The following is a 17,526-nucleotide window of genomic DNA, read 5'->3' as shown; positions in this document are numbered from 1 at the left end:
GAGTACAACCATTCTCCTCTCTAAAAAAGAAAGAATAAGGATTTAGAGGCAGTTTATATAGAATTCTGCTTTGAGTAAATGTCTTTAAAATGCTTTGGAAAGAAAGATCACATACCACAAGTTATGGCTTGATTGAGAGGCTCTCTGAATACTGTTTTCATGTTTGGGTTCCAAAGCTTTTTCTTTGACATACCATTCTTTGATTTACTTGAGTGCCGTTCTGTTTTGGGATGTTGTCAGTGTCTTATCCCATTTATGAATCGTGCAGTTCTACTCTCTCCTCCCCCTTACAGACACACACAAACACACACACTATTAAAAGGGGGAGGGATAAAAGAGAAAAGATAATAAGAATCATTAGAATGTAACTTTAGTTAATAATGATAGAAATCCTGAGTTGGTTAAATGAGAATTAAGATTGAAAGTGTTAGTGCTGCAGCTATTCTCTGTCCGTAAAGGTTTTTGCTACCTGTAGAGTGATAATGTGTACAGAATATGTATCTGAAATAGGATGTTATAGCAAAGTAATAGAGAAAATTATTCTTGAAAGTAACATTTCAGTTTTTTGCAACAGTGATGCCCATATTCTTAAGGAAAAATTAATGTATCTTCTGGTTTTAATGAATCAGACTCTGATTTAAACATCAGATGATTTGTAACTGATTCTGACATGTCACCTTAAATATATAAAAATTATATTAAATGAATACTTAAGACTATTATGTCCTCTTAATTTACATATTATTTCAGACCTTAGTTCTGTAGATATATCTCTCACCTATATGCCTCTTAGTGTGTGCAAAGTTCCATATTAAATTTTTTTTAATTTATTTTGTAGTCAAACCTGAACTATAAAGGAGAAAGCAAAATAAGTTTCAAATACCAGAACTTTTAGAAGATCACAACTGGAAAAAGATGGTTGAGAGCTTGTTGCCTTTGAGGGTAGTGAAAGTGTTAGTCGCTCAGTCAGGTCCGACTCTTTGCACCCCCATGGACTGTAGCCCACCAGCCTCCTCTGTCCATGGAATTCTCCAGGAAAGAGTACTGGAGTTGGTAGCCATTCCCTTCCCCAGGGGATCTTAAAGACCTCTAAAACTTGAGCTAAGACTTGGAGTTTAGCTCTACCACTAATTTGCTCTGTGTCCTTAGATTTCCTTAATCTCTTCATGCCTAGGTTCTTGTAAAATGGTATTGATAATACCTGCCCTCATCTCCCTCACAAAGTAGTTCTAAGATTAGGATGATGTTTGTGACAGTGCTTGAGTTCTCCAAAAGAAAAGCAATTCAGAGGTTCAAGATAAAAGAATATTGTTGTATGAAGTGTTCATTTCCAGTTTGCCCCTATGAAAGTATCTTTAGTTACCACCCTGGATCATTTTATCAAACAAATGTAAGAGAAACTGAGGCTTTATCATGGTATGGCATTCGCCTACAAACGTATCCTGTTCCATTTCTCCCCTGCTAGCTATCACACAGGTTGAATTCTTCTTTGTAATCATTTTTGGAAAAAGTGCAACTCCAAAAACCAAACTCCTTTTAGTGGTGCTATGGCAGCTGTGATTGTATTTCGAGTTAGATCAATGTGATGAAACCATCAGATAATCAAAACTTAACTAACTTTGCCTTTTGCCTTCAGGCATTTTTGCTGTGGATTGGCATCAGAGGCTGTTGCACAACCAGATAGTTATCCATTTGTTATCCCTTTGTTTCTTGCAGATTTTTTTGTACCTTTTTTTGGAGTACGGGGTTAGGTTTTAAGAAGGAAAGTGTGCTTCTTTCACTTAACACTTCACAGAGTTGACCTTGCTTTCCAATCACCATGTACCTGTAAAAAATCATATTAAAAGGGTTTTCTTCTTCATTTAAATTCAGTTCGGAGCATCTGCAGGTGATTTTAGGCAGCCTGTTGGTGTCTGACCCAGTTATCTTTATGGATTGTGGGCGGAACCTTACATTTTTACAGACTTACCCACTTTCCTGGGGGTAAGGGGCTCCTGTTTCTAGGAAAAAAACAAAGGGCACGTCACCACAGGTTGTATAAGCAATTCCTTTGCTTGTTTGTTTTGTTAAGAAATAAAGGATGCATTTGAGGTACACAGGGTATGAATGCATTCAACATTTATTTTTTATTTCTATAGATGCTGATCTCCCCTTCTTGCAGGCAGTTTGAGCTTTTAGCTCATCACTAACATGGGTGATATCTGCCTTAGTTTTATAGGATAAAGTTGGGGAGGTTCATGCTTGGAAAATGAACAAAAAAAACCCACCTTGCTGGGTCAGATAGCTGAGAACATTGGATATTTCAGGAATACTTTTAAACAGTTTTTGCTATAATGTGTAGCTTTAATATCTGTCTTCAGTTATAGACCCATGAAAGTATTACTGTATCTTGTGAATAAAGATCATTCTTGTGAACAATATGGATGCATTCATAGGCTGTGGGAAGCAGTGGTGTGTGTGTCCGTGTGTGTGTAAATATTCTATGTTTATAACACTGTGTATTACATAAGTTTATATAGAAAAAATGCGTTTCTTTAATGTTTTGGGGGACTAAAATTGTGATATAACCATTCCAGTGTAATCTGACCACTCACTCTAGAGAACATTTATACTACACACAGATACACACCCCTAAAGCGTGGCTAACTGCTCCCACTTTAGATAATTGCTGCTTTTTTTAAAACCCAAAATAATGGAGGAGGAAATAGCACTCTTTTTAAAGGGGCTTTTCTGAAAAGTAAAATGTAAATATAGGACATGTGGGGAGGGTGGGGCCATCTGCCTGCAGATGGACAAATAGCCTTTTAAATTTTACTTTTTAACCATCTTAACCGTGTGTGCCTATTTGTACTGCAGATGTGAAATATTTGGGGGGGTTAATATCAGTATGTTTTGAAACTGAATTATTACATAAAATCAGAGTAACCTCTTTCTCCATCCTCCTTTTCCACACTGACTATTCTTGCCAAATATTTCTACCAAAACCAAGTTTCAGCATGGTAAAACGATGGACACTCAAACCTCCTTCTTCATCTTCCCTATCCTGTCTTACACCCGGTCTGGCCTTATATTTTTTTGTTGGCTTTTCATAAGTAAGAACAATTTACTGTAGTTTAGAGACTGCAGAATTTCAAAATGTTTATCTATAAGCCTTCCTTTGTTAATGTTCAGTTACACAGTCATATTAGTTAAAACAGTGGAGTCAGTGGGGTGAGTCTGAGTTCGTAATATGCTGTAAGATAAAATCTTGACTGATATTAAACTTGACGGCTGCATATTATTAAGAGGAAATTGGATTACATGGTGGGTGGGAGCTAATCTATGATATATATGTAATCACTGTATAATTAGAAACACCAAATGTTGAGTCCTATCACTGTGTACTTGGGGGCCAGGCTTTGGATATGGTTTTCATTTTAATTCCTTGAAGACTGTATGTCATTAAGACTAGCAGAAGGCAAATAAAGTTTTTAAACAAAAATGCTTTGGGGGGGTATTTAAATTATGTTCCCCCCCAAAATCTTTACTACAAAAAACCTAGGGTTGAGATTGAGATGCTTCAAGCCGCTTTTTAAGCAGTTCAGTCACTTACAATATTTTATGTTAAAGAAATTGTCATAATTCTTTCTGAGCCAAACTGTCACTAAAGTGTCCTGTGACAGAACCACTCCTCTTTTTTCTGCCATTCTGTGTATTGGAAGAGTTCTATGTTGTATTTGTTTTTAATCCTTGATTTTAAAATATTAATGGTTTTAGTGTTGCTTAGCATCAGTTTGAAGTGTAACTTTCACTAATAACTGCAATAAAAAGAAAAGCTTTGCTCCAAACTTTCTGTTGGTGTGTGTTCATCATTACTGCACTTCAGGCTTAGGTAAAGGGAGTTAGTGTGAGAGAGTAGAAAGAATTTAGGCTTTAAGAATCATAAAGTCCTGGATTCTAGACAAGTTCCTTGATGCTTCTAAATAATAGTAGTGCTGTTGGGATATTCAGTGAGTTAATAGTTGGAAAGTACTTAATAGTGCTGGGCATGCAGATAGAACTCAGGGGTTAAAGAGGTTCTCCCTGGGACTTTCCCAATGGTCCAGTGGCTAAGACTGTGTTTCCACAGCAAGGGGCACTCAGGTTTGACCCCTGGTCAGGGAAGTTATGCATGTCAAAAAAAAAACCCAACTCTGATGGGTCTGGAGCTCCATAGGGGGGAAATAAAGAGATGTAAAATACAATTTAAAAACTTTCTCCCCCATCTAAATAAGACATTGGGTCTCTTAGACTCTCCTTCCTTTATTTAAATAACAGACACTGGGTGGGGTGGAAAGAGGAGTAAGGAAGAAGTCAAGCTTGCAAACTGCCCAGCGGTGAAGGAACTTAATAGGTAGGAGAAACAGAAATGAATTGGAGAAATCTTCACAGGCCCAGAAGTATTAGATTCACAGCCCAGGGACGATATGCGAGACAACACTGGACTGAAATTTTGAAAACAGCTCTCAACAGTCACGACCGCACGACCTCAGCTATATTACTTTTCATTTCATAATTGAAGTTAATAGACTAAACTCAGAGGTCTCAAGTTGGCCGCCAGTTTCGGTCTGCAAATAATTTTTGTTCGGTGTTGAAAATATTTTTATTGGTTGCTAACATTTAAAAGCTGGCGATGGACAGAGAAGCCTGGTGTGCTGCAGTCCATGGGGTCGCAAAGAGTCGGACACGACTGGGCTACTTGAACTGAACTGAGTGAACATTTAAAAAATCAGAAGATCTCACATAAAAATCCCCTCCAACATAAAGCAATTCATCAGTTTCACTACTGCTTCACAGCCCTTTCACAGCTGCCACAAGGGGAAGCTCAGGAGTGGCTGTCCCCTTTGGATGGAGCTGACTCCACAGCCCCCATCGCTCTGCCCAGTTTGCAAATGTGTGACTCAAAGGAACCCTAGCAGGACCTGAGGCCTCCGACCAAGCAGGAATGACGTATAAGAATGAGCTCCTTACCTAGGAGGAACTCAACTACTTTGAAGGATTCCAACCTAAATATTAAACACTTGTTCCTTCTTTATATGTTTTCCCTATTTCTGTTCTCCACAACATCAGAGAATTCAGTCTGATGCCATCTTGCTATTATGTATCCTGCACCCCAGGCTTCCCCCACCTCCATGTCCCCAGACTCGGTGCAACCCTAACGGTACAGTTTGTGTTCTTGAAGGATCTTGTTACTGATGCTGAAGAAGCACTGGTTACCTTAACTAACAAATGCTGATGGGTTGAGTTTCTTTAACTACATGTGTCAGCTGTTAAATTTGACAAATAGAAGAAAATCACTCTAATGTCAGTCTTGCCCCAAAACCACTGATACAAGTTCAGAAAACATCAATAACTATACCCAGATTCATACACTTAAATGGGGGAAATATGTGTAACAGTGATGTGAAGGCATGCTCTGATAAGTCAGGCTGTAGTATACATAGTGAAAAAGTGAAAGTGTAGTCACTCAGTCTTGTCCAACTCTGCGACCTCATGGGCTGTAGCCCTCCAGGCTCCTCTGTCCATGGAATTCTCCAGGCAAGAATACTGGAGTGGGTAGCCTTCCCCTTCTCCAGGGCATCTTCCTGACCCAGGGATTGAACCCGAGTCTCCTGCCTTGCGGGCAGATGCAGATACTTTACCATCTGAGCCACCAGAGAAGCCTGGTAGCGTACACAAGTGTACCAGAAAATCATGACGGTTATCTCGGCAGACAGTAATCAACCAACTGCTCTGACTGATTAATAAGACAGGCTGAACTGGACAGACGAAGTCACCAATTCTATTAAAATCCAGCTGCTTGAAACTTTCTTCAGAGAAAAGGGTGCTCAGAGCACTACAGTAAGACCTACAGAAGTGAGGTGGTCATCTAAGGAAAATTCCAAGGTGGTTTTTCATTTTTTTGGGGGGGCTTACATCTTGAACTCTTAAGTTCTCATAGTTTCCATGTTTCGGTCCTTTGATCATTTGACAAATTCTTTGGCTCCTGAGACTTGCACAGCTTGCAGCTGCTTTAAGGACATTAATTAGGTTAATCTGTCAGTGCCAAGAGAGGACAGGATCATTTTTACAATGTTTGATAAAATGTTTCTATCATAAAGGACAGGAAGCTTTAGTTTTTATCTGTTGAAAAAACGATGGCTATTTTCCTACCTTGTCACTTTTGTTACTTCTATAATTTCTACAGTCTATAAAGACCTTTGCAATGCCTTTATAGAGCAGCACGTTTCTCATCCTATTCTCCATTAAAATATTTTCCTTTAAGAATAATGCTTGGGTTCACTTATTTAAAAAGAAAAGCAGACATATTCATGGCTTACGAATTATGAAATTTTATATGATGTCTGATTCTCAGCTGAAACAAATTATATTAATAGACTTTTTTGCTAACTGACCTCAGAAACAGCCCAGTTCAAGGATACTTGCAACTGCTAACTGTACAGTATTACTCTTTACTGCAGCATAAAGTACACTTTGCTGCTAGATGGAATTTGCACATTATGTTGCAAAACCCGAAACCAAAAACATCGGAATAGTGTCGATGCTTTACTAAACAGGATTTCAGCCACAACGTCATTCGGATGGTCTTCATTTGTAATTTTGCTTTGGCAGTGCTGGGTCTTTGTTGCTGCATACGCTTTTCTCTAGTTGCACTGCAAGAGGCTTCTCACTGAGGAGGCTTCTCTTACTGTGGCGCAGGCTCTAGGGTGTATGTGCTTCAGTAGTTGTAGCACAGAGGTTCAGTAGTCATGGCCCCCTGGCTCTAGAGCACAGGCTCAGCGGTTCTGGCACAGGTACTTAGTTGCTCTGAGGCACGTGGGATCTTCCCAGACCAGGGACCAAACCCATGTCTCCTGCATTGGCAGGTGGATTCTTTACCACTGAGCCACCAGGGAAGCCCCACTTGCAATATTTTTATACAAATGTAAAATTAAGATTGCCGAACCATTTTATTAGTTTAATTTTTCTAGTTTGTTTTTGTCCCTCTTACAAAGATTTTAGGTTATAAAAATTTGCCATTTGTGGTATTCCCTTGAATAGTCTCTTTTTTTTTTTTTTTTACTATATTGGAAGATGGGTTTTAAATCTTTAATTAAAAAGTATTACTAGTATCTATGTTAAGACCCTTTAAAGGAGTGACGGAGCAACTCTCTGGTGGCTGAGTATCCTCTATGGTGCCTGAGGAGTACAGGGTCTGTTCCTCCAAACACCAGTGGTCAGACCCAGGCATATCTCAGTGTGTGATATACCCTGAGTGTGGTGTGTGGGATACAGGCTGTTCACCCAACATGCAGCCACCATTCTGGATTCAAAGTTGCAGCTCTCCACTAGACTAGTGAGAGGGTTGTCAGTGTTTTGCCCCGAGGCCTACTTCCAGCAGCATGTTTGAATCCTTGCTCTGGGGTGGACTGGATGCAGCTCTCTCACTTCACAGTCACTGGCACACTGGACAAGCTGTGACTATGTTCCAGCGGAGGCATCACACAAAGCTGCCACAGTGGGCTTTTTGGCTCTCAACTTTCACATTTGCGGGGCTTTGTTATTTCAACCATCATGTGGGCATCTATAAAGTCATGGCTATGCTATGGAACCCGACCTTTTAGACTTAATACCTTGAGAACTGATTGTACACCTCCTTGCCTCTGCTCTGTCGTGCTCTTCAACTCACAATAAGAAGGCAATAACAGATAAAAGTCCATTGGTGAGACAAATCTCTTCTCTTTATCACTTGATTTTTTTTTTCAACCTGGTTATTTTGTAACTTTAAAAAATGCATTATTTATTTATTGGCAGCACTGGGTCTTTGTTGCTGTTATCAGGCTTTCTCTAGTTACATTGCATGAGCTTCTGATTCCAGCAGCTTCTCTTGTGGAGTGTGGGCTCAGCAGTGGCACATGGGCTTACTCACTCTGTGGCATGTGGGATCTACCCAGACCAGGAATTGAACCTGTGTCCCCTGCTTTGGTAGGCAGATTATTAACCACTGGACCAAAACCTGGTGATTTTTTTTTAAGTATCTCTTTTTGAAAAAAAAAAAAATTTATTTGGCCACATTGGGTCTTAGTTGCAGAACACAGAATCTTTGTTGCCTCATGCAGAATCTTTTGTTGTGGTGTGTGGACTCTCTAGTTATGGCACATGGGCTCAGCAATCGTGGTGTGTGGGCTCAGTTCCCTGAGGCCTGTAGGGTCTTAGTTCCCCAATCAGGGACTGAACCCGTATCCCCTGCATTGCAAGGCAAATTCTTTACCACTGGACCATCACAGAGGTCCCCCTGCTTGTTTTTAGAATATAATATTTGAGAGGAATTGTAACCAAGAAATTGTCAGACTGAGTTCTGCATGCTGGGGAGTTATTGGGGTATCTCTCAGCTTCTCTTAAGACTCACAGTATAACTAAAGTTTACATATGAGCCTTTGCCTTTTAATTTATCAAACTTTGAAAGGGAATTCAGCTTTATTACTCTCAGTATCTGATCAGACTTCAATACTTGTCCCAGGATGGTAGAGAAAGGGAAAGACTATTTATTCAAGAGTAAAGACTTTGCAAAAAGTTAGGCAGTGTTTAGTTTTTCCAAACTTCCCAGCCCTGTTCAGCTGATACTAGTTACTGATAGTTACATGTCCGAGGGAAATTTTAAAATTAGAAATGCTGATATTTCACATTACTGATTTCTAAATCCTAGGAAGAAGAGCCTGGAGATTTTCTGAATACTCTGAATATACAGAAGTTTCATGTAGGGAAGAGGTCCCTTCAGATAGGTTTCAAATTGTTACAGATGCTAAACTAAGACTTAATCCTCAAATGTGTTTACTTGCCCTAAAATAATCTGTCCACAAATATAAAATTATAAGTAATGAGTTGTTCCCTCACTGTGGGAATCTCTAATGTGAAGATGAATTCTACGACGATAAAGTCTTTTTTAAAAAATTGCTGTATAATAGAAATTTATTGTACTCCAAAAAAAGACCCTTTTGGTATTAATTTGAAAATCTGCAGAAGTCTTCTCATGTAACACTAAATTGTTGTTGCTTGAAAAACATTTTCACAAAGTTATAACTTTTCTAAAATAGACATTTCCAGAGGGATGATGAGAGTGTAATAGTAAAATACAACTTTGCTGTCATTTGCCAAGATTAATAAACTATTTAGAACTTAACTTTGATTATCTATATAAAATAGAATGGTAAACAGTTTAACAGTGGGGGAGGGGGATCTCCAAATTTGTGCTTTGTTTTTCCACTTAAGAGGGTAAAAAGGCTGAAATAGAACCACCTTTAAGATGTTCCATTTTAACTTTCTGCATATTGGAAATAACCTGATATTTTAGCATGCCTCCAAACAGAAAAGGATGAATAAAATCATCATTCATCCTCTGAATTATCTTTATTTTCCCCTTGGATTTAAATTTAATTGAAAACAACCTCACAGCAAGACCAAAAGAGGAACTACTATTTTGTTAGAAATTGTCCTCTTGAAAGAAAAATTTAAAAAATTTATCTGAACTCTTTCCAGTTAAAAAGTAATTAATAGTCATGGAGACATAATCCAGTGTTTAGTTCGTTTGTAATATCTACAACCATCGAGCAGCACAATAACGTATTTCAGCAGGAAAGACTTGGGAGATGGAGCACCAAGGGTACTCTATCTGCCTCTAGACAGTGGAAGTGCACTCTACAGAAAGGGAAGGCTCTGGGAGCAGCACGCTTAGTAAGCTGTGCAAATACACGCCTCCAAGAAAGGCAATACAGGCATAACTTCAGTAACTAGATGCGGGGATGGACACCTTATCAAGACATTTTTCATATTAGAATAAGATCAGCTGACAAAGTATTAATTAAGGGACTTTCAAACATGGTCCTCTTCTGAGAAAAAGTATACACTCTGAGGGTCTTAGTCATTGGAATTCACTAAGTAAGGTAATACATGACATTTACTGGGAGGAGAAAATTGAGAAGAACAGAGAAGATCCATACCATAACAGATGTTGAGAAAAAAAAACAGCTTGTTATTACCAAAGCACCGCATGTCTCCTTTGGCTAAATCTCAATCACTTAAAGAAGTTATGAGTTCATATTCTTCCGCTTCATGTTTTTGCCTCCACATTAAAAAAAAAAAAAAGCTTCTTGCTTCCTTGTTTAACATCTCTAGGATCCTTTTTAATTCATGAGAATTCTGAATGGATAGACATGATACTTAATTCTCACGAAAGAAAGCAGCCAGCTGAAGAAGATGACGACTAGACACATACCAGTCACGGACATTATCTTCCTCCTTATCATGTTCATACGAGAGGTGGCAGCTGTATCTAACAGCACCATTCCCAGGGTAAGGCACATATAAAACAGAGAAATGATGTACATTTCTGCTACACACTGAAAGAAATACGTGTCTTGAATATAATGTGTCTGTCCTGTGTGAGTTTTGCTTTCAGCAAACGGGGCTCCTCGTATATGAATCCACATTCGACCAGATGACATCAAGATTACAAAACACAGAGCTAAAACGGCCCAAAAATTTTTGCTAAAAATAAATGTCCTCTTCCATTTCAATACATACACAAGTCCACCGATGAGAGCCAAAGATATCCCTAACTTGAAGGGATAGTGAAAATGTATAAGCTGTCTGGTTGTGAAATTGCCCATCCATCTCCCAGTTCTGTCGTCTGCCCATGTGAACATATGCTGCGCAGAGATATCCCTTACTTGGAAATTATAAATGTCAGCTGCCGTGAATTTACTTTTAGCAGGAAGATGGAGGACAACTGGACCTCCCTTCACCTGGAGCGTTTTAAAGACCTCAGGGCTTTCATCAAAATCCAGCATAGCAAAAAATACCTTGTTGCTAAATGCACTGGAGAACTGCCAGGAACCTGCCAAGATCTGAAATTCTTCAACAGCAAGTTTGCATGGTGCACATGAACTAAACCTCTGGAGAGCAGTAAACATCGCAATAACGGAGTAGTTTCTTGGCTTTTCTAATACAAAGTGGTTGAAGGCGGCAGTGTTCATCCTCATCACCCTGTCTCTCTTAGTCCAGTCCATCAGCTGTCTGACCTTTTCTTCTAATGCCTTCTGTCCCTGGTCAGGATGTGCCGAAGCCTCAGGAGTCATGAACATCAAGGCCTCCACAGTCAGAGATGCGTGCCAAAGCCACCACCATTCTTCCATATTTGTTGACTTCTTCCGGTTACGTTTCCAAATATCTATGCCAAAATCCGATCATTTTTTCTAACAATTTGTCCAGGGGTTTGTATTTTTCTGTCTTCACTAATCCTAGTATAAAGAGCTATATCACAAATTTCCATGCATGTCTGGCTTATGAGCCACGTATTAGAGTTTAGAAAATATTCTGTGGAAAAAAAATTTTGTGATTAAAGACGTCTTGGAAATGTTTCCAACCTCAGTCTCTCTGCGGAGTTCCAGACTCACATTTCTGTCGGCTAGACTGCAGTACCGGATCCACGACAATTACCTCAAACTACTAAAAAACCAACCTCAGCATCCCCTTGCCTACCAAGCCCTGGGTTCTCTAACCTCTCTTCTGTCTGTGACGCGCTCCCCACCAGCCCCCCACCCCCACCCCACCCCAACCCCGCACCCCCACCTCCCCCACCCCACCCCACCCCGCACTCACTGCTGTTTTAAAACTGAGGAGTCCCGTTGGACTCTTCTCTTATCCTCCATCTAAAAAAACCTAAACAGCCTCTGGAGCAGACGGCCTGAGTTTGGATCCAGGCTCTACCGCTTATCATGTGACCCTGGGCACAGGGTTCCTCACTTCTCCGAGCCTGTTTTCTCGCCGGTAAGACGGTGGTGGTCAGAGCACCCACCTCCTAGGATCTTTCTGCGCAGCCCTCCGAAGAGCAGCTGGCCGGCAAGCTGAGGCTGGCATCCCTGCCACCCTCTTGCCCAGCGCCACCACTAGAGGCAGTGTGGAGTCGTAATTGAGAGAAGATAGACCTAATAGGGACCAAACTTTCCATCCTCGCCAGGCTCTTTAGTTGCTGGCAAAAATGGGGGCCATGCCTGCCTCACCTATTAGTTATGTACATTAACGATCAACATTTTCCAATGCCTAAAACGGTCCTGGCACGGTTGAATTTTTTTTCCCCTTCTCCTTTTTAAAGAAACGGTTGAATTGTGAGCATTACTACTTCCAAAACCTCAGTGACCTCTCCCAGGGACGTGCTCTCTCCAAATACGATGATCATTCCTTTTATGACGTCAAGTAGATGATGAAATTGTTGGGAAAGATAGGATCAAAAGAATGTGTGTAAATAGTGTTAAATATATACACATTCTGGAAGGATACCTACTGGGGAGTGAGCCTGAGGATGACTTTGGTACCTTTTTTTTTTTCTTTTGCCATGTTGGTGGGTGACCTTTATCAAAATAAAAATGGTTAACTTTCAATGAAGTGAGTGCCGTATCCTGACGCCCTCCCCATCCTCGCTGCACTTTCCGCAACACTAGGCCAGCCACCGGCCGTTTCCTACCCGGAAGGCCTCTGCGCCCCAAAGCCGCCGGCGCCGCCCCAGCGGCGGCCAAGCTAAACAGGCTGGCAGAGGTGAACGGCGCGCGGAGAGCGGGGTGCCTAGCAACCGGGGTGCCTAGCAACCGGGGGCGCTTAACAGAGGAGCTGGCCAAGGGAGGCGGAAGTGCGAGCGCGGAAGGAGGTGAGAGGACGAGGGGACCGGGCTGGCGGGGGCGGGGTGCTCACACCTAAGGTCAAACTCCCTCCCGCTCCTTTTTTCGTGCCGGGGTAGTAATATAAACTAAAGAAGACTATCCTGGGAGAGGACTGGAGGGGCTGGGCTGGGAATCAGACAAAGCCCGGCTCCTCCCAGTGGGGATCCCTCACTGCCCCCCTCTCCTCCTCCCCCTCCTCCTCCAGTAGAGGGCGGAGAGAGGGAACGTGACAGCGCCCCCACCCCTAATTCCCTAGAGCCAACTTAGGAGACTAGCCTGTCTTTTCCAGGCGGAGAACAGGGCACCTTCTCGTCGATCCCTCCGGATCTTGTCCCAAAGCTAGGGCAGGGAAAGAAAAGCAAATCGACAGGACTTGGTTCCTGCAAGTAGGGGTGGAAATTGGATTAAGGTCTATTTTTCCTGCTACCCAGGGCTTCCCTGGGTTTCCCAGGGTGGCTCAGACGGTAAAGAATCCGCCTGCAGTGCAGGAGACCCGGCTCAACGCCTGGGTGGGGAAGATCCCCTGGAGAGGGAATGGCTACCCACTCCAGTATCATTGTCTGGAGAATTCCGTGGACAGAACATCCTGGCAGGCTACAGTGCACGGGGTCACAAAGAGTCGGACATGACTGAGCGACTAACACAAGGGCTTCCCTGGTGGTTGAGCGGTAAAGAATCAGCCTTCCAGTGCAGGAGAGGCAAGTTCAATTCCTGGGTTGGGAAGAGCCCCTGGAGAAGGAAATGGCAACCCATTCCAGTATTCTTGCCTGGGAAACCCCATGGACAGAGGGCTACAGTCCATGGGGTTGCAAAGAGTCAAACCAGACTTAGCGACTACACAGCAACAATTCCTGCTAAACAACAAGGATTCCTGCTACCCACCCACTCTGCCAGCCCTACTAAGCACTTGGTCTAACATACACACCCAGAGGGACCTCATTATCCCCTTTCACCTACTCCAGGGTGAAGGTGCCTCAGTAAGGTAAGGGTGCCACAGCTTGTGTCTATGGATGGATGGGTGGGAGACTTAGTTAATGCCTCAAAGTTGAATGTAGGGAGAGCTGTTCCCAAGCAGGCTTCCGGAAGGAAGGGAACTGACGAGAAATGGACAGGAGCATGTCCTTTAGAGGGGCTGCAGTCCAGGAGAGGCTCTCCTGCATGGTTTCCTGCCACCTGTTTGCCCCTTCCTGCAGAGTTAGGTGTCCTGGAACAGGCCTGGGGGCCTGACCCTTTAGGACCTGCGCCATGGCCACGCTGAGTGTCAAGCCCAGTCCACGCTTCCGGTTGCCAGACTGGCAGACCAACAGTTACCTGTTGTCCACCAACGCTGAGCGCCAGCGAGATGCCTCGCGCCAGATCCGCCAGGAGGCCCGGGTCCTCCGCAACGAGACCAACAACCAGGTTGGGGGTCCGGAGCCCAGCTGGGTGGTGGAGGGATAGCTCCCAGCCCTCGACAGCCTTTTTATCTGTGTCTGTCTCTTGCAGACCATTTGGGATGAACACGATAATAGGACGCGGCTGGCAGAGAGGATCGATACTGTCAACCGATGGAAGGAGATGCTGGACAAGTGTCTGACAGATTTAGATGCTGAGATCGACGCCCTGGCACAGGCAGGGAGCCAGGGCAGGGTGCCAGGAGACCCTGCTCAAGGACGACCTCCTCTCCTTCCCCTCTTTCGGGTCTGGGTATTTGGTGGCTTGTCCATCTGAGTCACTCACTGTCCCCTCGGCTAAAGTGGTGATGAGAGCTGCTTCCCAGTAGGATGGCCCCCCAGCCCCCTGTCCCCTCTCTCTTCTAGATGAAAGAGTCAGCGGAGCAAAACCTGCAGGCCAAGAACCTGCCTCTGGATGTGGCAATTGAATGCCTGACCCTGCGGGAGAGTCGGCGTGACATTGATGTGGTGAAGGACCCTGTGGAGGAGGAGCTGCACAAAGAGGTGGAGGTCATTGAGGCCACCAAGAAGGCCTTGCAACAGAAGATCAGCCAGGCCTTTGAGAAGCTCTTGTAAGAGAAAGACGGCATTCTCATGTTCCCCTGCCCTGGGAGGCTGTGTTTTCAATGCAGAACCTGTGTATCATGGGTAACTAGTCACTGCTTCTCAGGCTGCCTTCTGCCCCCGCTGTGCCCGTGGCAGAAACCACTCACTCACTGATCGTAGCACTTTTTGCACCTCCTGGACATGGTCTCAGAATACTTCTCGTGACACTGCTCCTGGCAGCTGTTATCTATTGATTGGAAACATGAGGGATGAGTCCATTTGCCATCATCCCTGACTTTCTGGGCACGTGAGCCATGTGGGTGTATGCCCTGTGGGTGTGTACAAGCATTTGGGTGCCCTAATTTTGTCTGTAGGGGGCTCATCCAGCTGTGCCCATCTTTGTCTCAACTGCAGCGGCAGCTCCTCTGTCACCTCAGCTTTCCCATCCCTCCCTGTCCCTTCAGCACCAGGGTGGGGGACTGCGTTCCGGGGCTGCCTTGGAGGGATGGTTCACTGATCCAGTCTCTTCCGCCCCGCCAGCCTCCTGCAGGAAGCCCGACAGCAGCTCAACTCTGACCATCGTGGCAAAATGGAGACACTGGACATTGACAGAGGCTGCCTCTCTCTCAACCTCAAGTCCCCGAACATCTCTCTGAAGATCAATCCCACACGTGTGCCCAGTGGGTAAGAAGGATGCTTCACTCCCTCTCCCTTCCTCCCCGCAGAGGCCATGCTCTTACTGTTTCCTGCCGCCTGCAGCTCCACCACACTCCAGCAGTGGGATGACTTCAGTCGGTTCAATAAGGACCGCGGAGAGGCTGAGATGAAGAGGGCCATCGAGCTGAGGGAGGCTATCGCCCTCACTATTGCCGAGGTGAGTCCCCCGCCACCACCACCTCGATTCTCCATGGCGAAGAGCTGGCCCCAGCGGGCACTCACAAGCCCTTGTCTTTCGGGTCCCTGCCTTATGGCATCCCTCCCCGCACCTGAGCGACACCCTCAGGTGGCCAGAGCTTATTCCCTCCCTTTGCCCTGCCTACTTCCTGTCCTCAGACCAACAACGAGCTGGAAGCCCAGAGGGTTGCCACGGAATTTGCCTTCAGGAAGCGGCTGCGGGAGATGGAGAAACTGTACAGTGAGCTCAAGTGGCAAGAGAAGAATGTGAGCCTTCACCACGTGGTCTCCTGGGGCGTGGACTTTCGGCTGTGAGATGAGCCCCGCCAGGAAGCCCTGGACTAGGTGAGCAGGTGGAGACTGGGTGCTCTGTCCCTGCAGACCTTGGAGGAGATTGCCGAGCTGCAGGAGGACATCCGGCGCCTGGAGGAAGACCTGCGCAGAAAGTTACAGAACCTGAAGCTGTGCCACACAAGGCTAGAAGCCAGGACCTACCGGCCCAACGTGGAACTCTGCAGGGACCAGGTGCGAGGGCACCCCAGCAGGGCACAGGCCCCTGCTAAGATTCCTCAGGATGACTCACTCTCTGGCAGAGCCAGGAGTGCTGGTGTAGGGCAACCACCCCCCAGGCCTGTGGGCAGAAGGCTAGTATGGTTGACCTGGGACTCCCAACCTGCCCCTTTGCCTCCAGGCACAGTACGGCCTTACCGACGAGGTTCACCAGTTAGAGGCAACCATTGCCGCCCTGAAGCAGAAGCTGGCACAGGCACAGTAGGTCTAGGGAGTGGGCAGGAGGGGTGGGAAGATACCTCCCACCACTGGGGTCCCTGGCTGCCAGCAGGCTTCCCTGCTGGCTTCCTGGCTCAAGGCTGGTGAGCTCGGTCAGCCCTGAGTTCTCAGCCTCATGCTGGGGGCAGTGGGCTGGTAATGCCTGCTCCCCAGGGATGCTCTGGATGCCCTGTACAAGCATCTGGCCCGGCTGCAGGCTGACATCACCTGCAAGGCCAACTCCATGCTGTTGGACACCAAGTGCATGGACACCCGTCGGAAGCTGACCGTGCCTGCTGAGAAGTTCGTGCCCGAGGTGGACACCTTCACCCGCACCACAAACCGCACCCTGAGTCCACTCAAAACCTGCCAGCTGGAGCTGGCCTAGGCAGGGGCTGAGGGAGGAGAGGAAGGCTGGTTGAAAATGGAAGGGATGGGGGGAGCAGAGAGAACGAATCTAATAAAAGTCAGGGTTCTCAGTCTAGAGGGTTCTCTGTTCCCCCTGTATGTAGCCAGTGGGGGAGAGGGCTCTTGACCCTCCTGTGCGTGGAGGTGCAAAGATGAGAAACACCATCTCTAAAGCCAGCGCCCTTGGACTCCAGCGGTGTGACCTCTAACTAGCTCTGCCCCCTCTCCATACCTAGAGGAGGCCCAGAGCGGGCTAGGGTGATGGGGAGGGCTTGGAAGTGGGCACCCAGGCCTGAATAGGGGCCACCAGCGGACAGCTGGCCGACCATGCGGGGGAGGGGGGCAGTGACCCAAAGGTCTGGCTCATTGCCCAGCTCTCCAGGACCCTTCAGTGGCCGACCAGCCAGCTGTGACGCCCTTTACAACTCAGGGGAAAAGTGAAAGTGTCAGTTGCTCAGTTGTGTCCGATTCTGCAACCACATGAATTGTAGTCCACCAGGCTCCTCTGTTAAGTTGCTCCCCGTAAGCACCTTCTCTGGAGAAGGGAATGGCAATCCACTCCAGTATTCTTGCCTGGAGAATCCCTTGGACAGAGGAGCCTGGTGGCTACAGTTCATGGGGTCGCAAAGAGTCGGACACGACTGAGTGACTAACACACACACACACACACTCCTTTGTCCATGGAATTCACACACACTCCTCTGTCCATGGAATCTCCAGGCAAGGATACTGGCGTGGGTTGCCATTTCCTTCTCCAGGGGATCTTC

At 45.3% G+C, this 17,526-nt stretch overlaps 2 protein-coding genes across 2 annotated transcripts; one reads left to right on the top strand and one right to left on the bottom strand.

Annotated features, from left to right (window-relative positions):
• Positions 1-10,178: 10,178 nt before the first annotated feature.
• On the bottom strand, positions 10,179-11,189 carry LOC128044369 (magnesium transporter protein 1-like). The gene has a single exon (XM_052636549.1). It carries the CDS (start codon positions 11,187-11,189, stop codon positions 10,179-10,181), a length of 1,011 nt encoding a protein of 336 aa, XP_052492509.1.
• A 2,766-nt stretch (positions 11,190-13,955) lies between these two features.
• Positions 13,956-16,739, top strand: TEKT2 (tektin 2). Its single transcript, XM_052638131.1, has 9 exons — positions 13,956-14,111; positions 14,196-14,321; positions 14,510-14,715; positions 15,230-15,373; positions 15,449-15,563; positions 15,743-15,850; positions 15,965-16,108; positions 16,275-16,354; positions 16,526-16,739. Exons 1-9 carry the CDS (start codon positions 13,956-13,958, stop codon positions 16,737-16,739), a joined length of 1,293 nt encoding a protein of 430 aa, XP_052494091.1.
• The last annotated feature ends 787 nt before the right edge of the window (positions 16,740-17,526 follow it).

Source organism: Budorcas taxicolor, chromosome 3 (assembly GCF_023091745.1).
Source record: "Budorcas taxicolor isolate Tak-1 chromosome 3, Takin1.1, whole genome shotgun sequence".
Taxonomy (NCBI): Eukaryota; Metazoa; Chordata; class Mammalia; order Artiodactyla; family Bovidae; genus Budorcas; species Budorcas taxicolor.
The sequence above is the reverse complement of the archived record's forward strand: the minus strand, read 5'-3'. Positions and strand labels throughout refer to the sequence as shown.

What these genes read in the sequence shown, in the direction of transcription:
- LOC128044369 (XM_052636549.1), bottom strand. Translation starts at nt 11,189, where the DNA reads ATGGAAGAATGGTGGTGGCTTTGGCACGCATCTCTGACTGTGGAGGCC.
- TEKT2 (XM_052638131.1), top strand. Translation starts at nt 13,956, where the DNA reads ATGGCCACGCTGAGTGTCAAGCCCAGTCCACGCTTCCGGTTGCCAGAC. An exon ending in AGATCGACGCCCTGGCACAG is followed by an intron (nt 14,322 to 14,509) that starts GCAGGGAGCCAG and finishes TCTCTCTTCTAG; the next exon opens with ATGAAAGAGTCAGCGGAGCA. An exon ending in TCAAGTGGCAAGAGAAGAAT is followed by an intron (nt 15,851 to 15,964) that starts GTGAGCCTTCAC and finishes CTGTCCCTGCAG; the next exon opens with ACCTTGGAGGAGATTGCCGA.